This window comes from Microcaecilia unicolor, chromosome 1 (assembly GCF_901765095.1).
Source record: "Microcaecilia unicolor chromosome 1, aMicUni1.1, whole genome shotgun sequence".
Taxonomy (NCBI): Eukaryota; Metazoa; Chordata; class Amphibia; order Gymnophiona; family Siphonopidae; genus Microcaecilia; species Microcaecilia unicolor.
Genome location: NC_044031.1, coordinates 550319608 through 550347552, shown reverse-complemented (window position 1 = coordinate 550347552; position 27945 = coordinate 550319608). Strand labels below are relative to the sequence as shown.

General features: G+C 43.6%; 1 protein-coding gene across 1 annotated transcript in view; it reads left to right on the top strand.

The window, feature by feature from the left end:
• The window catches only part of RGS22 (regulator of G protein signaling 22), a 399161-nt gene that overhangs the window by 91555 nt on the left and 279661 nt on the right, over nt 1–27945 (top strand). Inside the window, exon 6 of the mRNA XM_030217260.1 lies at nt 3389–3566. Within this exon, the coding sequence (XP_030073120.1) occupies nt 3389–3566 (178 nt within the window). The remainder of the gene's footprint in view (nt 1–3388; nt 3567–27945) is intronic.

The following is a 27945-nucleotide window of genomic DNA, read 5'->3' as shown; positions in this document are numbered from 1 at the left end:
GTAGCAGGTGATCTCTGAGGACAGCAGGCTGATTGTTCTCACCTACCCTCCCTCCTCCCCTTTGGAGTTGCGTTTTCCTCATTCCTTTGCTTGTCATTCAACTGAGCGGGAACGGTCGCGCACGGGCGGGAAGACGGCCGCGCATGTGCGGTGGGAGTGCCCTGCATGCGGAACCTCCCGCGAAGTTTTTTTCCGGTCGGAGGGGGCTGCCGTGGACGTCAACCCAGTCGTGAGAACAATCAGCCTGCTGTCCTCGGAGAACACCTGCTACAGGTATGTATCATTCGCTTTGTCAGGAAGCCTAGTTTCCTTTTCTGGTGTCACTTTCAGGGGTGAGGGAGGGGGACAGTAACCACTGGGGGATTAAGGAGGGGTCATGCCTCTCCAGTGGTCAGCTACTTTATCAGGGCAACTTTTTATGTCCTGGATATAATTGAAACAGGTCTAACTTAGTACGCCCTTCTTTTTTGACTTGGACATTTCTTCTCATTCAGTTATCACTGTTGGACATCCTAAATTTGGGTCCTCCCTAGTTTCACCTTAAATATACCCACAACACATCCCCTTGCTATTTGGACAAATTGTAGTGTAGGATCTGGTTCATATACACAGCTCAAATCCACAAAAATTTAATCTGTGGTCATCTATCCTGATGGCAGCGTGATCTTTGAGCTCCAGGGCTACTGAAGGCGAAAGATATGAAGTTTACCCTATATTCGGCTTTGTTTCAGGCACTCTGGCTGCTACATTTCTGTTCTTCCCTTGGGGCTCTGATGTCTGGCCAGCAGCGAACTGCCACGCTAAAATCCACAGTGGGTTTGCAATCAGAGTCAGGGTCCCGTTCTGCTTCAAAGATGGGAGCAAATGGTGCAGCGGGTCCAGGCCCTAATGCACCGCAAGCACTAGAACTTGCCTCCGCGCAGAGATGCGCACTTAGTTTCAAATGCTGAAATCAGACTTTACCTCTGTCCAATTGGAACACCAGGATTCTCTTGATGAATTGAAAAATGATGTAGGAGAGATTGGCTGTTGAGGGCACAGAGGAGAACTTAGAAGCACATGGTGAGGATCTTAAGCACCTCCAATCCTGGCATTCACAATTGGAGCAGCAGCATGAGGCCACAGTTCTTAAACTGGAAGACCTTGAAAATAGGTCTCGACGCTGCAATATTCGTCTCTGGGGTGTGCCAGAAACTGTGGCTGATACACACATAATGGATGTTGCAGGCCAAATCTTGAAGAAACCATTACAGCTGGCTGATGATTCTGCTGTGTTGACACCCCCACCTTTGGATAGAGCCCACAGGCTGGCGGGCTCTTGTGCAGGCAATTGGCCTTGAGATGTTATTCTCTGCTTTCATAAATATGCAGATAAGGAAAGAGTTCTGCGGGCGGTCCGTTGCAATGGCGGATCCATCACCTGGGATGATGCTGAGGTGTAGGTCTATCAGGATATCGCTTCCGCTACTTTAGCTCTGTCACGGTCTCAGGCTCTCGGACACTGGAACAATGTGAGCCCTTGGGCTACTGTCGAGGAGCGGCAGCAGCAGAGAAAATCCCCTAACCAGGACTGGACAAACGAGCAAGGATGGAGCTGGAATGTGGAACGGACTTGGCTTGGCTGGACTGGAACCAAATGCTGGAATAGACTTGGCTTGGCTGGGCTGGAACCAAATGCTGGAATAGACTTGGCTTGGCTGGACTGGAACCAAATGCTGGAACGGACTTGACTGGAATAACAGGACAGAAGAAACCGTACTTCACCTGCGCTTACCACCGTTCCCCAGAGGTTGAGCCCCTAGGTGCAGGCGGCCTGCAGGACTTACAGGACGGAGCTGGTAGACAAGAAATGCTGGACCAGACTCACTGGAACAACAGGATTCTCACACCGGACACTGGATACTAAACGAGCTTGACTAAAACAGGACTCAGGATTCTCACACAGGGTATAGGATACTGAAACAAGCTTGACTGAACAGGGACTGAAGGTCAGAGGGGAAAAGAACAAACAAGGCAGGCTAGGCAGCCACAAAGAAGGATACACAGACAAAAGAGCAATGGCTGAAGGCTGACAGGCAGCCACAAGGAGGGATACACAGACAAGCAAAGAGCAATGGCTGAAGGGTGACAAGCAGCCACAAAGAAGGATAAAAGCAGTAGTGCTTAAGAGCTTAACTGCACACAGACTAAACAAGAACAAGGCAAGGCATACAGGCAAGAAACAAAGCAAGGCAGAAGTGCTACACAGCACACCAACTAACCTAGAGAGACCTTTGGCGTTGCAAAGGCAAACTAGAAAGTTCCCAGCTGGTTAATAAAGGCTATCTCACAGCTGAGATCACCAGTAAGGGTGAGGCATAGTGCCAAAAATCCCAAGGAAGGCTGGAAGATCCTGACTGGACTGGAATGACTTCTGGAACATGCTTGAGAAACAGGAACAAGACAGTCCATAGCAACCAAAGGGTCCGGCCACCAGGGGGCAAAGTGAGCACAGACATGGAAAATAGTCACAATCGTGACAAGCTCGCCGAAGGGAATATCGTGACTGGACTTGGCTGCTTCATGATCACCAAGCCCGCTATAGATGGCTTTTTCCCATTGGTTTGTCATTCACCCTGGGAGGGAAGACTTACTCTACTACTTCTATAATGGCTGTGAAGGAAAATTTAGTGGCAGTGGGATACACTTAAGCAGTGGTGTAGCCACAGGTGGGCCTGGGTGGGCCAGGGCCCACCCATTTAGGGCTCAGGCCCACCCAACAGTAGCACACATTTAGTGGTAGCTGGTGGGGATCCCAAGCTTGGCCAGCTGAAGACTTCCCCCTTATGGTAACAAAAATGCTACTCTCCATGATACTGGCACCTGAGCATGCTCATTTTTCAGTACATACCTGCTGCAGACTGCCAAGATGGAAAGAAGCGTTTTCCCACCAGCTGAGATGTTTTTTGTGGGGGGTGGGGGGGAAGAACACTTGGTGCCCACCCACTTCTTGCCTAGGCCCACCCAAAATCTGTTGTCTGGCTACGCCCCTGCCCTTAAGGGGTAGTTTACTTGGAACTATTTTCTCTGTCTCCTTCCGCTGGTAGATGGACACAACCCATTAGTCTGGACTGGTCTGGTATGATTAAAGGAAAGAAAATTATTAGGTAAGAACATAATTTTTCCATGCAGGTTAAGCGGGTACTTGCAGAATAGTGCCTAGTCACCCTGATATCATTTATGCAGGTATATGAGACATATACATTTGTAATACTAGTATTCTAGATATTTTTTGCATGTAATGTGCACATAAATCAAATACCTAGATTATGAAATTGCCCTTCAAATGAAAGAAATATAATGAATATCTATTCTAAAGCAAATTTCTTTTTGTCTGTCAACATTACAGATTAGCTAAGCTGTTGTCCCAGTTAAAACTGAGCAGATCTGGTTTAGCATTGCGTATAGATTCAAGATATCATCCATGGCCTTTTGGAATGGAACTGTATTCGCCTTCTCGTCCTTCTTCATGTCCTCAGGATGAAAATCAAATAATTGCCAAGAAGTTCTTTGCCTCATTTGGCCAGGTAAATGAACAAACATATAAAAACTAAATGTGATTGATATTTATTCTAGTTTTCTGTTGTTTTATTAGCCCCTCACCCATGATTTTTTTTTTTAATTAACATCAGTGCTCGGTTGCCTAGAGCAGGGGAGGCACAAAACCTTATATGGGTCTGGTCTGAATAATGATAATATTTATGTTTATTGTGTTTACATTTATTTCATTTGTATTCTAACTATCTTAAATCCAAAGCAGATTACAAATCAACATTGACAGTCCAGTAGACTCTTCCATTAAAAACACTGTTCCTACAAATAAACTTCTTCAATTTGCAGTTGTCCTGCCATTTCTACTCCTGTAACCTAGACAGCATTCCACAGGAGCCAACTTTTCAAAATGATTGGGGGTGCTGAATTTTTTTTTTTTTTTTTTTTTTATAGGTGGTGTGTTCCCCCCTCTCTCTCCTCCCCTCCCTCTCCTCCTCCCTCTCCTCCCCCTCCCCTCCCTCTCCTCCCCCTCCCCTCCCTCTCCTCCTTCCTCCGAGTTCCAGGGCCTCCTTCCTCCGAGTTCCAGTCCCTCCCTCCCAGTTCCAGTCCCTCCCAGTTCCAGACCCCCCTCCCCTCTCCTCCCTACGAGTTCCAGGCCCGCTCCCCTCCCTCCCTCTTTGTTCCAGGCCTCCCTCCCTGTTCCAGGGCCCCCCTCCCCCTCTTTCCCTCCAAGTTCCAGGACCCTCCGAGTTCCGGGCCCCCTCCCTCCGAATTTTAAAAGTCATCTTACCTCGTCGGGGTTACGGTGGCAGCAGCAGCGAAAAGCGTGCAGGCTCGGTGCTTCAGCCTTCCCTTTTCTCAGCTCTGGTCCCGCCCTTGTGAAAACAGGAAATGAGGGCGGGACCAGAGCTGAGAGAAGGGAAGGCTGAAGCGCCGAGCCTGCATGCTTTTCATTGCTGCTGCCGCCGTAACCCCGATGAGGTAAGATGACTTTTAAAATTCGGAGGGAGGGGTCCCGGAACTCGAAGGGAGGGATGGAGGGACTTTAAATTCTGGTGAAGTTAACTTCTGGTGGGTGAAATATTGGGGGTGCTTGAGCACCCACAGCACCCACGGAGTCGGCACCTATGCAGTATTCAATCATTTACAAGTTCCCCAAACGGTTCTCTGAAAATTAGTGCCTTCAATTTCTTTCTAAAATTTACTATGTCCTTAACTCAAAAAGTAACAAATTTTACTATTGTGGGTCAATAATGATCCTCTGCTGTAGTACTGTGAGCCATTTTTCACCACAGGAATCTCTAATAACCCTTGATTCTGAGATTATTGAATTCTCCTTCTCTCATATGTCTGTAAAGGAAAGAACAAAGGTAATGACACTAACACCCAAAGCATCTTAAACAAACTTAGTTCACCACTTAATTGGGAGCCAATGCAAAGATACCAGTGAAGGAAGTGCATGTTCTTAATAGTAAACAAAAGCAAGAGAAGAAGAAAACTGACATGATTCTCTAAACAAGTGGCTGAAAATAAAGGCAAAAGAGGCAGCATTCGTGAAATACAGAAGAATGCAAGAAGAGGAACACAGAAATGAATACTGGATAAAACTCAAAGAAGCAAAGAGAGAAATATGGCTAGCAAAAGCACAGGTGAGAAAAAAATGACTAAAGATGTAAAGGTAGATGACAAGATTTATTCAAGTTTGTTAGCCAAGGAGGAACGCAAGGAGGTTTAATAAGACAAAGAGCCGGCACGGCTTCACAGAGCTGAAGCTGCCATATTGGTACTTCCAATACAAAAAATCAACTGCTGCATCCATGTTGTCGTTGTTTATCGTTCTTTTATATGAATTATAGTTTAAAAATGCCAACTTGTGCAGCATACGGATGTACACAGAGGAAATATCAAAAGAACATAAGCGTTTGCTATACAGGGACAGACTGAAGGTCCATCAAGCCCAGTATCTTGCTTCCAACAGTGGCCAACCCAGATCACAAGTATTTATTTATTTATTTATTTATTGCATTTGTATCCCACATTTTCCCACCTTTTTGCGGGTTCAGTGTGGCTTACAATATGATATAAATGATGGAAATACAATTTGTTACAACTTGATTATGGATTACATTGTGTAGATTTAAGCGAGACAGTCAAGTAACGTTAAGGAATATAACAATGGAACATAGACATTGAAACATTGGAAGGGGACAATGGGAGGCTTAAAGGGCAATATTAAGGCATGAAGACATATGTCATACATGTTTCTCTGAGTGCAGGTATGAGTGATGTGAGATTACGGGGAGAGGATTGTAGAATTGGATGTGTGATGCATTAGTGAACAGTGAGTATGGACTTTATGTGTTTTGGCTCTTTCCGTATGTTTTTTCAAAAAGATGGGTCTTCAATACTTTGCGGAAGGAAGTTTGTTTGTGGATTGTTCTTAAGTTGCGCGGCAGTGTATTCCAAAACTGCGAGCTTATGTGAGAGAAGGTTGACGCGTGTAGCGTCTTGTATTTCAGGCCCTTGCATTTGGGGAAGTGAAGGTCGAGGAAAGTTCGAGATGATCTTTTGGCGTTCCTGGGTGGTAAGTTTATTAACTCAGACATGTAGGCTGGGGCTTCGCCGTGAATGATTTTGTGGACTAATGTGCATACTTTGAAAGTGACGCGTTCCTTGAGTGGTAGCCAGTGTAGTTTCTCTCTTAATGGCTTTGCACTTTCATATTTTGGTTTTCTGAAGATGAGTCTGGCTGCTGTATTCTGGGCCGTTTGAAGTTTCCTCAGTATTTGCTCTTTGCAACCTGCGTATAGTGAGTTGCAGTAATCCAGATGGCTGATTACGAGGGATTGCACTAGGCTGCAAAAGACAGATCTTGGGAAGAATGGTCTTATCCTTTTCAATTTCCACATGCAGTAGAACATCTTTTTAGTTATGTTGTTTGCATGAATTTCGAGTGTTAGGTGGCGGTCGATTGTGACTCCTAGGATTTTTAGCGATTCTGAGATTGGGAGGTTTAGGTTTGGTGTGTTTATAGCGGTAAATTCCTTTGTGTTGTATTGGGAGGTGAGTATCAGGCATTGAGTTTTTTCTGCATTTAATTTCAGACGAAATGCATCTGCCCATGTGCTCATGATGTGTAGGCTTTGATTGATTTCATTGAGGATTTCGTTGATGTCTTGTTTGAAAGGGATGTATATTGTAACATCATCAGCGTATATGTATGGGTTGAGGTTATGGATTGATAGGAGTTTAGCCAGGGGGATCATCATTAGGTTGAAAATGGCAAGATCCCAGAACAGTAGAATACATTTTATGGTGCTTATCCTAGAAATAAGTAGTGAATTTTCCCCAAGACCATGTTAATAATGGCTTATGAACTTCTCTTTTAGGATGGTTGCAAAGCCTTTTTTTAAACCCTGCTAAGCTAACTGCTTTTACAACACTCTCAGGCATTGAATTCCAGAGTTTAATTACACATTGAGTGAAGAAATATTTTCTCCAATTTTGTTTTAAAATTACTACTTTGTAGCTTCATTGCGTGCCCCCTAGTCCTAATATTTTTGGATAGAGTAAACAAGCGATTCACATCTATCCATTCCACTGCACTCATTATTTTTTAGACCTCTATCATATCTCCCCTCAGCCGTCTTTTCTCCAAGCTGAGGAGCCCTAGCCGCTTTAGCTTTTCTTCAAAGGTAAGTCGTCCCATCCCCTTTATCATTTTTTTCGCCCTTCTCTGTACCTTTTCTATTTCCACTGTATCTTTTTTGAAATGCGGTTACCAGAATTACACACAGTACTCGAGGTACGGTCACACCATGGAGCGATATAAAGGCATTATAACATCCTCATTTTTGTTTTCCATTCCTTTCCTAATATTACCTAACATTCTATTTGCTTTCGTAGCCACCACTACATACTGAGCTGAGGGTTTCAACGTATCATCAACGATGACCCCTAGATCCTTTTCCTGGTTGGTGACTCCTAATAGGGAACCTTGCATCATGTAGCTATAGTTCGGGTTCCTCTTTCCCACATACATCACTTTGCACTTGCTCACATTAAATGTCATCTGCCATTTGGATGTCCAGTCTCATAAGGTCCTCTTGCAATTTTTCACAATCCTCTTGTGATTAACAACTTTGAATAACTTGTGTCGCCAGCAAATCTAATTACGTCACTAGTTATTCCCATCTCTAGATCATGTATAAATATGTTAAAAAGCAGCAGTCCTAGTACAGACCCCTGCAGGACCCCACTATCTACCTTCTCCATTGGGAATACTGACCATTTAGCCCTACTCTCTGTTTTCTCTCATTTAACCAGTTTTTAATCCATGATAGAACACTACCTCCTATTCCATGACTTTCCAGTTTCCTCTGGAGTCTTTCATGAGGTACTTTGTCAAATGCCTTTTGAAAATCCAGATACACAATATAGACCAGCTCACATTTATCCACATGTTTATTCACCCCTTTAATGTAGTAGATTGGTGAGGCAAGATTTCCCTTCACTAAGGGGTCCTTTTACTAAAGTGCGCTGTAAAATGGCCTGTGGTAGTGTAGGCATCGGTTTTAGGCCTGTGCAGATCCATTTTTCAGCGCGTCTGCAAAAAAAAATCCTTTTTTAAATTTTTGCCGAAAATGGATGTGCGACAAAATAAAAATTGACACGCGCCCATTTTGTGTGTCAGACCTTACCGCCAGCCATTGACATATTCCAGTATTACAATGGAATAATCGTTCATCAGTTAGAGTAGTAGTTTGTTCTAAATTGTAGTGTGCCATTTCGAGGGGCTGGTTATAGGGACAGCCTAGTATGCATATTGGTGCTGAGATGTTTTCACCTAGTAAAGGGCCACCAAAACAGACGACATGTTATGAGAATCAGGTACTCAACATTCACAATGCTACTAACATCCACCCAGACCCCCCGCCCCTGAGCCCTGTGATACCACACTACCCAGGGGGCATTGTTTCATCTCAGCATGAGCTTCAACTTTCAGCAATGCTCCATATCCCTGGAAAGCCACCAGTCACCTTCAGTAATCCATATAATAAGCCAGAAATGACTGGAATGCTTTGGTGTTGGTGGGTTACTGGAAGGTACATTATCACGCTATGCACGGTGTCAGGATTTCTGCCACTCGTCCCTGTTGCAGGAGGAGTGGTGGTAGCACCTGTTTGCACTGTCACTCACTGGCGGGAGTCAGGTGAGTTTATAGTTGGGGGAGGGGAGGAGTAACGTTTACAAACACAAGTCACACAGCCCTGTTCCCAAGGAGGTTTAGTAAGACCAAGAAGGCAGTCATAAGCGTTTGCTCTTGTTTTATATAGAAATATCTTTGTCATCATAACCAAAAATACAGACATATAGTGCAGCACTGAAATCTACAATACAGCGTTGCAAATAACAAAGCAAGCACTGGAGCACTGACAAAACCATTTTGAATATAACCCTCCTCCCCTCACAGACCCCTCAAACTCCCCAACCTCCCCCAACTCCCGTTATATATCCCCTCCCCAAACCCCTCTTAACAGATCAAATGCAAAACCTAGGAGGTTTAATAGAAACAATATAAAAACAGAAGAATAGCCATACTGGGTCAGACCAATGGTCCATCTAGCCCAGTATTCTGCTTCCAGCAGTGGCCAATCAAGGGCACAAGTACGTGGCAGAAACACAATAAGTAGCAACATTCCATGCTACCAATTTCAGGGCAAGCTTCCTCCATGTCCATCTCAATAGAAGACTATGGATTTTTCCTACAGGAAGTTGTCCAAACCTTTTTTTTAAACCCAGATACGCTGACCGCTGTTACAATAATCCTCCGGCAACGAGTTCCAGAGCTTAACTATTCTATTTCCTCCTATTTGTTTTAAAAGTATTTCCATGTAGTTTCCTTGAGTGTCCCATGGTCTTTGTACTTTTTGAATTGAGTGAAAAATTGATTCACCTCCACCAGCTTCACACCACTTAGGATTTTGTAGATCTCAATCATATCCCCTCTCAGCCATCTCTTTTCCAAGCTGAAGAGCTCTAACCTCTTTAGCCTTTCGCCATATGGAAGCAGTTCCATCCCCTCTATCATTTTGGTCGCTCTTCTTTGAACCTTTTCTAATTCCACTATATTTTTTCTGAGATACAGTAACCAGAATTTAACACAATACTCAAGGTGAAGTCGCACCACGGAGCGATAGAGGCATTATAATATTTTTGGTCTTCTTTTTACATCCCTCTCCTAATAATTCTTAGCATCCTGTTTGCTCTTTTGGCCGCTGCTGCACACTGGGCAGAAGATTTCAGCATATTATCTACAATAACACCTAGGTCTTTTTCTTGAGTGCTGACTCCTAAAGTAAACCCTAGCGTTAAGTGCTGACTCCTAAAGTGAACCATAGCATAAGATATAAACCTCACAAGTTTGCTATTGTTTTGAACTAATCAATATGGTGGCAATCTCTGGCCACTGGCTTCAGCCCAGATAATGGACTAGATAGGCTCATGCCATCTCCTGTCATTAAACCTCCTTGGAGGAAGGCTAGAAATGGAATTCTAGGACTGAACGATGCTGAGAACTGCTATGTGGAGAGTGATTAGGAAAAAGCAGACATGCTCAACAAATACTTCTATGTTCACAGAAGAAAGTCTTGGGGAAGGACTGCAATCGGCTGACAAAGGTATATACAAGAATGGAGTGTATATTGCACTATTCACAGAAGAAAATGTCTATTAACAACTTGAAAAACTGAGAGTGGACAAAGCCATGGGACCAGATGGGATAAATCCCAGGATATTGATGAAGCTCAGAAAGATCCTGGTAGGGCCTCTTAAAGATTTGATTAATAGATCCTGAGAGATGAGAGAGGTTTCACGGGATTGGACATGAATGGATGTGGTCTTTTATCACAAAAATGGTGACAGAGAAGAACTGGGAAACTACAGGCCAATAACATAACATAACATTACATAGTAGATGACGGCAGAAAAAGGCCTGCATGACACAGGAGGCTCATGAATAAACTGAATGGGCTAAAGTTAGGACCCACGGGGCAGCATTTTAGAAAGGATGTACAAATAGGAACCGAGATACCCAGGTCAGGATGTTTCAGGTTCCACTAGTATTTTAGAACTGGAACTGCTGACATGGAGCTTATTCTAAAATACTTGGTAAAATGGACATTTGTGTGATAGCTACATGCAGCAGGAATGTCCAATTTAGGAGAAAAAAAGTCCAAACTATAAACAAAGAAAGAAATAAGTAAGTATTCTTGTGTTAATATGTAAACGTCTTTGTTGTGAAATAGCGACACAGTTAAGAATGTAAGAATAGCCATACTGGGTCAGACCAATATCCTGTTTCAACATTAGCCAATCCAGATCACAAGAACCTGGCAGAAACCCAAATAGTAGCAACATTCCTGCTACCAATCCCAGGGCAAGCAGTGTCTTCCTCATGTCTGTCTCAATAGTAGACTATGGACTTTTCCTCCAAGAAGTTGTCCAAACCTTTTTTAAACCTAGATCAGGGGTAGGCAACTCCGGTCCTCGAGAGCCGCAGGCAGGTCAGGTTTTCAGGATATCCACAATGAATATGCAGGAGATAGATTTGCATACCATGGAGGCAGTGCTTGCAAATCTATCTCCTGCATATTCATTGTGGATATCCTGAAAACCTGACCTGCCTGCGGCTCTCGAGGACCGGAGTTGCCTACCCCTGACCTAGATATACTAACCACCAGTTCCAGAGCTTACCTATTCATTCAGTGAAAAATATTTCCTCCTGTTTGATTTAAAAGTATTTCCATGTAACTTCATTGAATGTCCCTAACCTTTGTACTTTTTAAATGAATAAAGAATCGATTCTCTTTTACCCGTTCTACACCATTCAGGATTTTGTAGACCTCAGTCGTATCTCCCCTCAATAGTTTCTTTTCCAAGCTGAAGAGCCCTAACCTCATAGGTGAGGAGCTCCATCTCCTTTATCATTTTGGTGCTCTTCTTTTAACCTTTTCTTATTCCGCAATATCTCTATATATAAAAGGCACCACCAACGTTCTAAATGAAGCCTCCAGCTGGAAGTGTGAAGGGGGAGAGATATCCGTTTTCCCCATGAGTGTCTGCCCCACCCTCGCTCTCTCTGTAACACAAACAGTGAAGGAAAACACAGCAAAGCACGAAATCAAATCGCTCTCTCTGTAACAGTGAAGGACTCAGAGGGGGGAGGAGAGAGAGGGCAGAAGCCCTCACTATCTCTGTAACACAAACACAGCACAGCAGGAAACTTAACAATGAAGGACTCGACTCCGAGGGGGGAGGGGACAGAGAGGACAGACAGCACAGGGGAAGGAAGAGAGGGCAGAGGGCAGGGACACACACACTCCCACATGCACACAGAAGAAAACCTTGCTAGCCCCCGTTTCATTTGCATCAGAAACGGGGCTTTTTTACTAGTATATATATATTTAGATACAGTGACCAAAATTGAATGCAATACTCAAGGAATGATACAGGCCTTATAGTATTCTTGGTCTTATTTACCATCCCTTTCCTAATAATTCCTAGCACCCTGTTTGATTTTTTGGCCTCTGCTGCACACTAGGCAGAAGTTTTCAGCATACTGTTTACAGTGATGCCTCGATCTTTTTCTTGGGTGCATCAGGTAATTATGATTTCAATTACTCTTCCCAATGTGCATCATTTTGCAGATTTCCGCATTAAATTTCATCTGCCATTTGGATGCCCAGTCTTCCAATTTCCTAAGGTCTTTCTATTTTTTACAGTCTCAATGTGTTTGAATAGTTTTGTGTCATTCTCAATTTAATCACCTCACTCATCGTTGCGATTTCCAGATCACTTATACATATGTTAAATTTCACCAATTCCAGCACAGATCCCTGTGGCACGACACTATTCAATCTCCTCCTGTCCAATTATCAATTCCTAATCCACAACAGAACATGGCCTCCTATCCCATGACTCTTTAATTTTCTCAGGAATCTCTTATGCACATCTAGATACACTACATCAACCGGCTTACCTTTATCAACATGTTTATTCACGCATCCAGTTTTTCCTTCATAAGCACACAACTGTGGAACGCATTACCAAAAGCCATGAAAACAACGTACAACCACCTAACCTTCCGGAAAACACTGAAGACTAACCTGGTTAAAAAGGCATACCCCACTGATCCAACTTAAATACCTACTGTCTGCAACACAACAAAAGTACGTAATGGACACAACACAACTCTTCCATTGACTGTTCCACATGAACTTTATCTAACCACAACATCACTTTGTATTCATTCACACCGGATTCTGGGAACGCTCCTTCGGTACTATGTAATCCACATTGAGCCTGCAAATAGGTGGGAAAATGTGAGATACAAATGTAACAAAAAAAACAAAAATGAAACAAATTGGTGAGGCAAGACTTCTCATGGCTGAATCTATGCTGACTCTGTCCTTTTAAACCATGTTTGTCTGTCAGCCTTATTTTCGAAAGTGATGGGCGCCCAGATTTCGACCCAAATCGGGAGATAGGCGCCCATCTCGCAAAGGCGCCGAAATTGGTATAATCGAAAGCCGATTTTGGGCGTCTTCAACCCCACTCCTTCGTGGGAACGAACAAAGTTCATGGGGGCGTGTCGGAGGCGTGGTGAAGGCGGGGCTGGGGTGTGTTTATTGGCCGAGGAGAGATGGGCGCCTTCGGCCGATAATCGAAAAAACAAAGGCGTTTTTAGCGCAAATTTAGGTCACTTTTTTTGGACCCTTTTCTTTCACGAACCAGTCCCAAAAAAGTGCCCTAAATGTCCAGATGACCACCGGAGGGAATCAGGGATGACCACCGCTGACTCCCCCAGTGGTCACTAACCCCCTCCCACCAAAAAAACCCCAACTTTAACAACTTTTTTTTCCAGCCTGTATGCCACTGTCAAATGCCATACCCAGCTCCATCACAGCAGTATGCAGGTCCCTGGAGCAGTTGTTAGTGGGTGCAGTGGACTTCAGGCAGGTGGATCCAGACCCATCCCCCCTTCCTATTACACTTGTGGTAAATGGGAGCCCTCCAAACTGCCCCCAAAACCCACTGTACCCACATGTAGGTGCCCCCGTCAGCCATAAGGGCTATGGTAATGGTGTAGAGTTGTGGGCAGTGGGTTTTGGGGGGGATTTGAGGGGCTCAGCACCCAAAGGAAGGGAGCTATGAACTTGGGAGGTATTTGACTTTTTTTTTTAATTGTTACAAGTGCCCCCTAGGTTGCCCGGTTGGTGTCCTGGCATGTGAGGGGGACCAGTGCACTACGAATCCTGGCCCCTCCCACAACCAAATGCCTTGGATTTGTTCGTTTTTGAGCTGGGGGCCTTCGGTTTCCATTATCGCTGAAAACAAAACCGCCCAGCTCAAATCCGCACAAATCCGATACATTTGCCGGGCACAAACTGTATTATCGAGAAAAAAAGATGGGCGGCCATTTTTTTTGAAAATACGGTCTGTCCCGCCCCTTCACGTACCTGTTCTCTGACATAGATGCCCATGGAGATGGGCGTTCGATTATGCCCCTCTATGTGTTCCAAAATTGTATTCTTTATAATAGTTTATACTATTTTCCAGGCACTGAAGTTAGACTTACTGGTCTGTAATTTTCCGGATCTCCCCTGGAACCCTTTTGAAAAATAGGGGTTACATTGGTCACCATCCAATCTTCAGGTACTATGGATGGTTTTAATGACAGATTACAGATCATTAACAGAAGATTAGCAATGTAATGTTTGAGTTCTTTCAGCAACCTAGGGTGTATACCTTCTGGTCCAGGTGATTTACTACTCTTTAATTTGTTGATTTGGCTCAGTACATCTTCCACGTTCACTGAGATTTCTTTCAATTCTTCCGCATTGTCACACTTGAAAGCCATTCCTGGTACAGGTAAATCTCTTACACTGTCTTCCGTAAAGATTGAAGCAAATAATTAATTCAGTCTCTTCGCTATGGCCTTGTTCTCCCTGCGTTCCCGTTCCGCTCCTTCATGATCTAATAGTCCCACAGATTCCTTCATAGACTTTCTGCTTCTGATGTGTCTGAAAAAGTTGACCGAGTTTTTGCCTCTGTGGCAATTTTATCTTATATTTTCTTTTAGCCTTATCAATGCTTGCCATTGCTTATGTTGCTTCTTAATTTCTTCATTTGGGTCCCCTATCCATTCTTTTTAGGATGTTCTTTTGGCCCTAATAGACTCTTTCACTTCACCTTTTAACCATGCTGGCTGCCATTTGCTCTTCTTTCCACCTTTGTAAATACGTGGAATACATCTGGTCTGGGTTTACAAGATGGCATTTTCAAACAATGTCCATACCTGATTTAAAGTCCTAACCTTTGCAGCTGATCCTTTTAGCTTTTTTTAAACCATTTTCCTCTTTTTATCATAGTTGCCCTTTTGAAAATTAAATGCAGCTACAGTAGATTTCCTTTGTGACCACGCCAGATATTAGCTCAAATTTGATCATGTCATGATCACTGTTTCCCAGCAGACCCAACACTGTTACTTCTCGTATTATGCCCTGCATTCCTCTAAGGACTAGATCTAAAATAGCACCCTGTCATGTCAGTTCCTGGACAGAAGTTGTTTATATGTTTGTTCCAAGCTGTCAAAGAACTTGGTGTGATAGCAAGGACATAGGCTATTACCATTGGTTAGTTGTTACGACTTCTTATAGCACTGCTACATTTAAAGCCACTTCAAGGTGAGATGGTTGGTGCAGCAGAACTATCAGCAATCTATTAGTGCAGCTGTACAGGTGTGATCCCCCTTCCCAACCCCCTCCCCTGCGAGACCTGCAGTCCTTCTGACTTCCCAGTAGGTCCATATCCCCCTCCCGACACCCCAGGAGGTTCAATCTCCTGCCTCAGATACAAAGGTATGGCTCCTCAGAGCCCTTCCCCCCCTCAGCACCCCCTCTGGGACTTACCCAGGGTCTTCATGGGTTATTCAGTAGTCCCCTTCTCCTCCTGCCCATGTGCCCCTCTCCCTTAGTGGTAGTACCATGAGATTACTGCCAAGAGGTGGAAGATAACCATATTTGATTCCAGTGCTGCCCTGGGCAGCAATGGAGGAGAACTGCTGCCGCCTGGGACTACTGAATGTCCAGTGTAGTAAGGTTGGAGGGTATGGGATGGTAAGGCACTGGGGCGGCAAGCCTTTTGTATTTGGAGCAGGGTTTTGAATTGGGGAGATTGAACCTCTTGGGGGCAGTGGTAGAGGAATATTTGTAGAACCTCTTGGGGGTGTGGTGGTGGGGGGATGTGTTTGGGGATATTCTGTCCGTTATGTTCTATGGCCCCCAGAAGTCGGATGTCGGCTTTGGCTTTCTGGGTCTAGGTCCCTTGCTCTGGTCCTGGGTCCACTTCTTAGGGGCACTGGGTTTTGTACCACAATAATACAACACACCGGTGGGCTTGGAAAAAGGTATTTTATATAGAAACAGCTTCAGTCTTACTGCCATTCTGAGCCAAAAGGTTAACATCCAAGAAAGACTGAAGCTGTTTAGGCTCAAAAAAAGGCACATTTTACATTATTAATTCTCACCAAACATTTTACTGGGAAGATAAGAAAAAAGTCCCACCACATTGTAGAACTTTAGTTCGGATTGCAAGTAACTGCTTCCACCATTCCTGTGTCTCTCTAAAAAACATCAGGAAAGCATCAAATCTGCTGACCAAAAAATAGTTCAGACCTATGTTGAAAATATAAACTCAAACCATGATTTCTATCCATTCCAAAAGAAAAAGTAACAAGTAGAATTGCACGAGTGTCCATGTACACTATCAATGTTGCCAATAGTTATGATATATTTAAACTATCTGGAGATACCAGCTGTAAGTCACCCTCTTGATGTTGACCCATAGATATCCGTTTTTTTCTTATGGCAAGGAGTAGATATTATTGGGGGTGTGGCCTCAGATGGCAAATTGAGGATTTCAACCACATATTTAATAAATAAGTCTCTAGGTATCATAGATATCATCTTAGGAAAGTTTAAGAATCTCAATTAAACTTTCTCATACTGTTCTCTAACTGCTGATGCTTCCTATGTTACACCGAACAATCTTGTGTGATTTTACACTGGATCGCCTGAGTCTCCTTCAAGTTTTCCTCCCTTATTCACTTTAGATATTACAAAGTTCTCCTCAACTGTGGCCACTTTACCAGCTATCCTATATAATAATTTGCAACTCCAACGTTCTACGTCTGGATGCCTGGGTTCGTAACACAATTCCCATTGGTCTGCCCTCGCATCTAAACATGATGATGTCAGAGGGCGGATCAGTGAGAGGAAAGGGAAGCCAGCACCAGCCAGCCACAGAACGTTGGAGGTGAGGATAGAATCGTGGGAGAATCGCCCTCCTCCCTTCCTCCCTGTTCTCCGAGTTGCAGGCCCCCCCTCTCCTCCGAGTTCCAGACCCCCGCACCTCCCTCCCTCTCTGTCTCTCCCCTCCGAGTGCAAGCCTGACCTGCGTTGCCCGCCTTCTTCTTTCAGTCCCTCGCCTTCCTGCGTGCCGCCTATAATTTAAAAGTTCTTACCTCGGGGTCCGGCAGCAGCAGTGAAAGGCGAGCAGGCACGGCGCTTCAGCCTGCCTTCCCTTCTGTCTCAGCTATGCCTCTGGTCCCGCTCTCATTTCCTGTTTCCGGAAGGGCGGGACCAGAGGCAGAGCTGAGAGAGAAGGGAAGGCAGGCTGAAGCGCCGTGCGTGCTCGCCTTTCACTGCTGCTGCCGGACCCTGAGGTAAGAACTTTTAAATTATGGGCAGCACACAGGAAGGCGAGGGGCAGGTGGAGGACTGGGAGAAGAGGGCGGGCAACGCAGGTCGAGCTAGCACTCGGAGGAGAGGGAGGGAGGGGGGCCTGGAACTTGGAAGAGAGGGGGCCAGGAACTGAGGGGGAGGGAGGGGGCCTGGAACTCGGAGCAGAGGGGGGAGGAGGAGAGGGGGGCCTGGAACTCGGAGGAGAGGGATGGAGAGAGGGCGGGGGCCTGGAACTCGGAACAGAGGGGGGAGGAGGAGAGGGGGGCCTGGAACTCGGAGGAGACAGAGGGAGGGAGGGAGGCCTGGAACTCAGAGAAGAGGGGGGAGGGAGGGGGCCAAGCTGGAACTTGGAGGATAACCTTGCTAGCGCCCGTTTCATTTGTGTGAGAAATGGGCATGTTTTACTAGTAGTTAATACATCTTACTCCACTTATTTCAAATTTTTACTCACATTCTGGTCCAGACTGACGATATTTCTCCAGATTGATTCCAAGGTCACTGGGACTGGTGGTAATCCTTGCACCGAACCAGTGCCACTCTTGCACCGGTGAGCTCGCCGCTGGTGGTTGCGGTGGAGTTCGGGCAGGTGGGCCGAGTGAAACCACCTCCTCAAGGACAGGGAGACCACCTTCTCCCTGTCCAGCAAGAATGCTTCTCGTCTCATATAGGCATCGCCAGTGCGAACTGAGTAATCAACATCTGGAAGACTGAAGGGGAGTAGGCAAAGTTCTCTTCACCTTTCCCCTCTGTTTCCCCATTGCAAATTTCAAGAATAGACGAACAGAAGGAAAGAAACACGTCATGCATTGGCAGCCATCTTGGTTATCTCCTGGTATATCGCATAACCAGGTTTTGATGTCAGAGTTTTGTAAAACAGGCACCGGTATGAGCCAAAAGGCCAAGAGAGATGGGGGCACGTTTGAACATAGCAGGAAAGGATACCTTCACTATGCTGCACTGGTGCAACTGTACCAACTTTCTCCCCCCCCCCCCCCCCCCCCCCCATACCTCTGTTACTGATGGTAATATGTAATATGGAATTACTAGTAAAAAAGCCCCGTTTCTGATGCAAATGAAACGGGGGCTAGCAATGTTTTCTTCTGTGTGCATGTGGGAGTGTGTGTGTCCCTGCCCTCTGGCCTCTCTCCCCTCCCCCCTCTGAGTCCTTCACTGATACAGAGCCAGCGATTTGATTTCGTGCTCTAAAAAGCCCCGTTTCTGATGCAAATGAAACGGGGGATAGCAATGTTTTCTTCTGTGTGCATGTGGGAGTGTGTGTGTCCCTGCCCTCTGGCCTCTCTCCCCTCCCCCCTCTGAGTCCTTCACTGTTACAGAGCCAGCGATTTGGTTTCGTGCTCTGCTGTTTTCCTTCGCTGACTGTGTTACAGAGAGGGCGGGGCAGACACTCATAGGGAAACCGGATATCTCGCCCCCTTCACACTTCCGGCTGGAGGCTTCATAGAACGTTGGTGTTGCCTTTTATATAGAGAGATGTGCCAAAAAAGCACTGTAACAGAAATCCTGTGTTTAATGGCAACCATAAAATGATTTGCCTATCAGTGTTTTTGATAGGTTGCCAAATGATCACCAAGGTTCAGGTGTACTGTCCTTTAGTTTATTGTTGAGTTATTTAAACATAAGAATAGCCATACTGGGTCAGACCAATGGTCCATCTAGCCCAGTATCCTGCTTCCAACAGTGATGCAGGTCACAAGTGCCTGGCAGAAACCCTATTAGCAGCAACAATCCATGCTACTAATTCCGGGGCCAGCAGTAGCTTCCCCCATGTCCATCTCAATAACAGACTATGGACTTTTCCTCCAAGAACTTATCCAAACCTTTTTTAAACCCAGATACACTGACTGCTGTTACCATATCCTCCATCTGCAAGTTCCAGAGTTTAATTATTCTTTGAGTGAAAAAAAAATATGTTCTCCTATGTTTTAAAAGTATTTCCATGGAATTTTATCCACTCGTATCCTAGCTGAGATAATATTTAATCACCTCTCTGACCTCATGTTCAACTTTCTTTAAATTAGTCCCCTTATTGTATAACTCCTCTTACTCTCCGAGTTCCAGATCATTTATAAATAAGTTAAATAGCACCGGTCCCAATACAGATCCCTGTAGCACGCCACTATTCATCTTCCTCTGTTTTCTTTCCAATAACCAATTCCTAAAACACAGCAGAACATTGCCTCCTATCCCATAATTCTCAAATTTTCTGAGGAGTCTCTCAAAAGGAACTTTGTCGAAAGTTTTCTGAAAACACTACATCAACCGGCTTACCTTTATCCACATGTTTATTCATGCCTTCAGTGACATGAAGCAAATTGGTGAGGCAAGACTTCCTCGGCAGAACCCATGCTGACTCTATCCCATTAAACCATGTTTGTCTATGTGTTCCATAATTTTGTTCTTAATAGTTTCCACTATTTTGCCTGGCACTGAAGTCAGTCTTAACCATTTTGTAATTTCCCGCATCACCCCGTAATCCGATCTGAGGAAGAAGGTCAACCTTCGAAAGCTAATCAAGAAATGTATTAAGTTATGTCCAATAAAAAAGGTATCATCTTATTTTATTTTCCATGTTTTATTTTGTTTGATTTCTATTGATAACCGCATCACCCCGGGAACCCTTTTAAAAAATCAGGGTAACTCTTATTCTCTTACCTATCTATATTATTATATTATCTTTGATTACTGTAATGCCATATATGGGGGTATTAAAATCTCACTCCTTAAAAAAATTACAGACAGCACAAAATACCGCTGCCCGCATTGTATGCAGTGCTTCTCGCTTTGAGAAGGCTTCCCCTTTCTTGTTAAAACTTCACAATGCAAGGATCACCTTTAAAATATGTGTAACCTTCCTACATATAACTAATTGATTTACCTCCCTGTAATACAGTAAAAACATCTAGAGAATACCTCATGCTCCATTATCCAAACTGCAAAGGTCTTTCAAACAAATCAATCCTTGTCGCAGTCTTCACATATCAGAGTACCAAACTTTGGAATTCTCTAACCAAGCAATTAAGGAACAGGAGGTTATCTGAGATTCCATAAATTACTAAAGGCTTTTCTATTAAGTACATATCTTATTAAAAAACAATAATCTAATGTTGCTGTCACTCTTTTATGTTTCAATATAAGCAATACTCTCAACTAGCTTCATGACAAAAACACAATTATTCCTAATATGTTAAAATGTTATAGTTCATTATCTAACTGTATCGTATTTTCAAAGTTTTTCTTGAATGTAAGTCACATTAAATGTGAGCTTGTTCGGGATAATGTTGGATACAAATATAAAAAAAAAGTTTCATCTTTGCTTATAGCCTACGCTGTCTATTAAAATATTTTATTACGCATTGTGTTGACATTGTAAGTAGTATACTATGCCATACTTTGTATTCTTATTTGAATATTTTTACTTCTGTAATTGTCTATTGCTTATGTTTGATTTATTCTTACTGTACTCCGACAAGTGAATTCCTTCAAAAAGGCGGCAAGTAAATCTAACAAATAAATACATAATTTAATTGAGTATCCCCTGGTCTTTACACTTTTTGAAAGTGAAAAATCAAATAATTTTTACCTATTCTATACCACTCAATATTTTATAGACCTTAATCATGCCCCCCCCCCCCCCTCAGCCACCTGTTTACCAAGCTGAAGAGCCCTAACCTCTTTAGCCTTTCCTCATATGGGAGGAGTTCCATTCCCTTTATTATTTTGGTCACTCTTCTTTGAACCTTCTCTAATTCTGCTATATCTTTTTTGAGATATGGCGACCAGAATTGAACGCAATACTCAAGGTGAGGTCGCACCATGGAGTGAATACAGAGGTATTATAATATTCTTGGTCTTATTTTCCATCTTTCCTATTAATTCCTAGCATTCTGTTTGCTTTTTTGGCTGCCGCCACACACTGAACAGAACATTTCAGCGTATTGTCTACAATGACACCTAGATCCTTTTCTTGAATGCTGACTCCTAAGGTGGACTCTAGCATCAGGTAACTATGATTTGGATTATCCTTCCCAATGTGCATCACTTTGCATTTGTCCACATTAAATTTCATCTGTCATTTGGATGCCCAGTCTTCCAGTTTCCCAAGTTCTTCCTGCAATTTTTCACAATCCGTATGTGTTTTGACAACTTTGAATAGTTTTGTGTCATCTGCAAATTTAATCACCTCATTCGTCAATCTGAGTTCCAGATCATTTATAAGTACATTAGATAGCACCGGTCCCAGTACAGATAGATCCCTGTGGCACTCCACTATTCATCTTCTTCTGTTTTCCAATAACCAATTCCTAAAACACAACAGAACATTGCCTCCTATCCCATGACTCTCTCAGGAATCTCTCATAAGGAACTTTGTCGAAAGTTTTCTGAAAACACTACATCAACCGGTTTACCTTTATCCACACGTATATTCATGCCTTCAATGACATGAAGCAAATTGGTGAGGCAAGACTTCCTCGGCAGAACCCATTCTAACTCTGTCCCATTAAACCATGTTTGTCTATGTGTTCCATAATTTTATTCTTTATAATAGTTTCTAACTTTTGCCTGGCACTGAAGTCAGTCTTAACCATTTTGTAATTTCCTGGATCACCCCGGGAACCCTTTTTAAAAATCAGTGTTACACTCAGATACATAATGTAATCAAAGATATGGAGGGCCGATTTATTTTTTTGCAAGACCACAATAGCTCGACAAAATGTGTTGATGGGTGGTATTTATGCCCCTAACCAGCTAGACACTTCATTTTATAAATGTATGTTGGCAATTCTCTCTGGTGAAAGTTCTGCTCCCCTACTCCTGGGGAGTGACTTTAATATAGTTTGGGATCCAGAGCTGGATAAGTCCTATCCTTCAGTCTACTCAAAATATTAGGCTATACGAGGGCTGCCAAATTTCTTCAGGCTGCTTGATCTCCTAGATGTGGCATGTGCTGCACCCTTTAGACAAAGATTATACACACTTGTCCCGTGCGCAAGCAACACAGTCTCGAATAGATTATCTCCTGGTTTCACGCTCTTTACTATCAGATATTGTTGATGCTGAAATAGGCCCATACATAATCTCTGACTATGTTGCAGTCTGGTTGGATTGGTGGCCTGATGGAGCGATGTGCTTTTCTAGAGCATGGACTTTTCCGTGCCATCTATATTGAGACATGCACTTTCAGGAAAAACTACTAGCGTGTTGCAATGAGTACAAGCAATTTAACCAAGCTTCTGCCTCTGAAGCAGTTCTCTACTGGGAGGCAGCTAAGGCAGTTTTGTGCGGAGACATCATAAGTTTTAATAGTCACCTTAAAAAAGCCAAAGATCAGAGCTACTTAGGCTGGAAAGCCATTTAATTGGCTTGCACAAGATTCTTGTGACCCGCCGCAGCAAGGCCATTCAGCAGGAATTGATATTTGTGCAAACAGGACTGAACACATTAATTCATGACAGTGCAGTCAAATCACAGACTTTTTACAAATATCAGTTGTATAAGTATGGTAATTGTCAGCATTCGTTGTCTAGGTATGGTCCCGGGTCCAGTCCGTAGAGGCAGTGGGTTCGTAATAATGCACAATCTACACGGGTTTGGATAGAAAGTATATTATATTTGTATATATAGGCTCACAGCACTTAGTACAGATAAATATTGCAATGCTGTAACTGTGTGTGTGTTTAGATGGGAATCAATGAGCGAAAAAAGTAAGGAAAGGGGGTGTTCAGAGAAAGAAAGAGAAGCACAGAGCCATGTGCTCTGGTGGCTAAAGATGGGGTGTGTAGAGAAAGAGGAAGAAGCAGTGAGAGCCGAGCCATGTGCTCTGCTTTATATATAGATCTAACAGGAACAGAGAGGGATCAATTAACTTCTTTCCTTCACAGCCTTTTGTTATCAGCTCTTTCCTTTGCAACCTCCAGTTTAATTTCCTGATGTAAGGAAGGTGAACATTTTCACAGGTTTTACTCTTTGAAGTCCCTAGTTTTGGAGCCTATCAGTCTGGCTTTCCTTGTTCTCAGAGAGCCCTGCTCCCAGATGCCCAGAGAAGACAAAGGTATGTTAATTAGGGGTGCTTGTGAAAACAATGGGCTAGCAGGTAGCTGGGCACCATTTGGTCCAACTGCCATCCTCAGTGCTTCCTGAGGGAGGGGGGAGTTATCAGAAGCTGGTTTCATATTAATCTAAGTATGTCCAGCAATCCTGACGTCCAGCAATCCTGACAATAATAAGAGTAGCAAATTGTTGGCAAGAATGATAGCTAAGAAACAGGTGACCAGTTGGTTACTACTCTTGAAGACACTTCTGGGAACCTGGTGCACACTTACACAGTAATTCATGATATTTTAAAAACTTATTATCAAACTCTATATACCCCCCACTCTGAGACTGACGGACTCCCTGGTCATCTCTATATGGATAGTTTAGATCTACCTTGCCTATTTATTATGGATCGTGATTTTTTTTAAATACACCAATTCATTCAGATGAAGTACATTGGGCGATTAGTTGTAGCCCTTTGGGCAAAGCACTGGGCCCTGATAGCTTTAGGGCAGAGTTTTACAAAATTTTGGAAGATTCCATTGTTACTGAGACCTGGTGGAAGGAGGATAACCAGTGGGACACTGTCATACCGGGGTACAAAGTATATCGTAGTGATAGGGTGGACCGGACTGGTGGAGGGGTAGCATTGTATATTAACGAGAGCCTTGACTCAGATAGATTACAAATTCAGCAGGACACAAATCACACCTTTGAATCATTGTGGATTGAAATTCCATGTATAAAAGGGAAAAGGACAGTGATAGGAGTGTACAACCGTCCGCCTCGCCAGGATAAGCAGGTAGACGCAGAAATGATAAAAGAAATCAGAGACGCAAACAAAATGGGCAGTGTGATAATAATGGGTGACTTCAATTATCCAAATATAGACTGGGTAAATGTAACATCGGGACATGCCAGAGATTTACAATTCCTTGATGAAATCAAGGACAGCTTTATGGAGCAGCTGGTGCAGGAGCCGACGAGAGAAGGAAAAATTCTAGACTTGGTCCTTAGTGGAGTGCATGATCTGGTGAGGGACGTTATGGTACTGGGGCCGCTTGATAACAGTGATCATAATATGATCAGTTTTAATATCATCCTTGAAGTAACTATACACAGGAAGTCAAATACGTTAGCGTTTAACTTTAAAAAAGGAGACTATGATAAAATGAGAAGAACGGTGGGAAAAAAACTTAGGGGGAAAAAAACTTAGGGGGACAACTGAGAGGGTAAAAACTGTACAACGGCATGGACGCTGTTCAAAAATACCATCCTGGAGGCCCAGGCCAAACATATTCCACTAATTAGAAAAGAAAGACGGAACTCCAAAAGACAGCCGGCCTGGTTGAAAAGTGAGGTGAAGGAAGCTATTAGGGCTAAAAGAAATGCCTTCAGAAAATGGAAGAAGGAACCATCTGAAAATAACAAGAAGCAGCATAAGGAGTGTCAAAGCAAATGCAAGGCGCACATAAAGAAGGCCAAAAGGGATTACGAAAATAAGATAGCATTAGAGGCAAAAAAACATAGTAAAAATTTTTTTCAGTATATTAAAATTAGGAAGCCGGCAAAAGAATCAGTTGGGCCGCTGGAAGACCGAGGGGTAAAAGGGGCGATCAAGGAAGACAAAGACGTAGTGGAGAGATTGAATGAATTCTTTGCTTCGGTCTTCACCGAGGAATATTTGGGTGGGATACCAGTGTCGGAAATGATATTTCAAGCGGACGAGTCGGAGAAACTTACTGACTTCGCGGTAAACCTGGAGGACGTAATGGGGCAGTTCAGCAAACTGAAGAGTAGCAAATCTCCTGGACCGGATGGTATTTATTCTAGAGTACTGATAGAACTGAAAAATGAGCTTGCGGAGCTACTGCTAATGATATGCAATTTATCCTTAAAATCGAGCGTGGTACCGGAAGATTGGAGGGTGGCCAATGTAACGCCCATTTTTAAAAAAGGTTCCAGGGGAGATCCAGGAAATTATAGACCGGTGAGTCTGACGTCGGTGCCAGGGAAAATGGTAGAGGCTATTATTAAAAACAAAATTACAGAGCACATTCAAGGACATGGATTACTGAGACCGAGTCAGCACAGCTTTTGTGTGGGGAAATCTTGCCTGACCAATTTACTTCAATTCTTTGAAGGAGTAAACAAACATGGACAAAGGGGAGCCGGTTGATATTGTGTATCTGGATTTTCAAAAGGTGTTTGACAAGGTACCTCATGAAAGGCTACAGAGGAAATTGGAGGGTCATGGGATACGAGGAAAAGTCCTATTGTGGATTAAAAACTGGTTGAAGGATAGGAAACAGAGAGTGGGGTTAAATGGGCAGTATTCACAATGGAAAAGGGTAGTTAGTGGGGTTCCTCAGGGGTCTGTGCTAGGACCGCTGCTTTTTAATATATTTATAAATGATTTAGAGATGGGAGTAACTAGCGAGGTAATTCAATTTGCTGATTACACAAAGTTATTCAAAGTCGTTAACTCGCGACAGGATTGTGAAAAATTACAGAAGGACCTTACGAGACTGGGAGACTGGGCGGCTAGATGGCAGATGACGTTTAATGTGAGCAAGTGCAAGGTGATGCATGTGGGAAAAAAGAACCCGAATTATAGCTACATCATGCAAGGTTCCACGTTAGGAGTTACAGACCATGAAAGGGATCTGGGTGTCGTCGTTGATAATACACTGAAACCTTCTGCTCAGTGTGCTGCTGCGGCTCGGAAAGCGAATAGAATGTTGGGTATTAGGAAAGGTATGGAAAATAGGTGTGAGGATGTTATAATGCCGTTATATCACTCCATGGTGCGACCACACCTTGAGTATTGTGTTCAATTCTGGTCGCCGCATCTCAAGAAAGATATAGTAGAATTGGAAAAGGTGCAGCGAAGGGCGACTAAAATGATAGCGGGGATGGGACAACTTCCCTATGAAGAAAGACTAAGGAGGCTAGGGCTTTTCAGCTTGGAGAAGAGACGGCTGAGGGGAGACATGATAGGGGTATATAAAATAATGAGTGGAGTGGAACAGGTGGATGTGAAGCGTCTGTTCACGCTTTCCAAAAATACTAGGACTAGGGGGCATGCGATGAAACTACAGTGTAGTAAATTTAAAACAAATCGGAGAAAATGTTTCTTCACCCAACGCATAATTAAACTCTGGAATTTGTTGCCGGAGAACGTGGTGAAGGCAGTTAGCTTGGCAGAGTTTAAAAAGGGGTTAGACGGTTTCCTAAAGGACAAGTCCATAAACCGCTACTAAATGGACTTGTTCTACTTAAACCAAACTGGGATCCTACCCTCTCGGCATCATATAGACTGATTTTGCTCTTTAATTACGAAGTACAATTGTTTGCAAAAATCTTGGCCAACCGGCTGGGGCGGGTACTACCTTCTCTTATTCATGAATCTCAAGTAGGGTTTGTACAAGGCTGCTCGGTGGCTAAGAATCACAGATGCATAGTGGTATCATTGAAAAGGGTGACCACTTGTGTTCAGCCATCCTTATTAATAAGTTTTGACGCCGAGAAAGCTTTCGACCGGGTTTGCTGGGATTTTTTTTTTGCCGCATTAAGGGCCTATGGATTTGAAGGCTGATTTGTGTCTACAGTTAGGGCACTCTACCATTCTCCTCGGGCCTGAGTGATGATTAACAGACAAGTCTCTGGGAATTTTTTGATTGGGCGGGGGATCCAGCAAAGATGCCCCTTGTCGCCTCTTCTCTTTGTTTTAATGCTAGATCCTTTTCTTCATGATATCCACTCTAATCCTGAAATTCATGGAGTTGTTATAGGAGAGAAGGTTTTCAAAGTGGCGGCCTTTGCGGATGATCTGCTGGTCCTGTTAACGGTGCCCTGTGGGTCCTTGAGTGTTCTTTTGGAAACTTTTATTGAATGTGGAGACTTTGCAGGGATCCTTTTGAATTTAGATAAGTCAGAGTCACTGGCCTCTACTCCAGAAGTTAAATTTCTCTGGCTGGAGGGCTTTCCCTTATGGTGGGTGGACACAATTTTTAAATATTTAGGCATTCTCTTAACACCGAATGTACCTGAACTATATTCTCTCAATGTGAATTGGATGATGGGGACAACAGAACAGCAGTTGGAAAGTTGGCGATTGCTGCCGTTGCCATTAGTAGGGTGAATTGGTCTTATTAGGATGGTGATCCTGCTTAAATGGCTATACATGCTTCAATCATTACCATTACGGTTACTACAGAAAGACTTTCGGAAGCTCCGCTTCTGCTGGGCAAAAAAGAATCCAAAATTCCACTACCAATACCTGTTTGGAAATTGGAATCAGAGAGGGATGAGAGTTGCTTAATTTGAAGTTGTGTAATACTGCTTGTTTGTTACGGCATGTCTGGGATTGGCTTTTTTTCCCAAAGCTGTTTTACTCCTTTGGAGTTTGAAATGGCATACTTTGCCCCGTACAACTTACTCTCTCTATTTCAGGTTGATCGGTCTGTAATTCCTAGGAATTTGAGAAAGAGTGTGCTCTTACGCCCTTTGAGAGAGGCGTGACATATATTAGTGAAGGGATTAGGCGGCGACC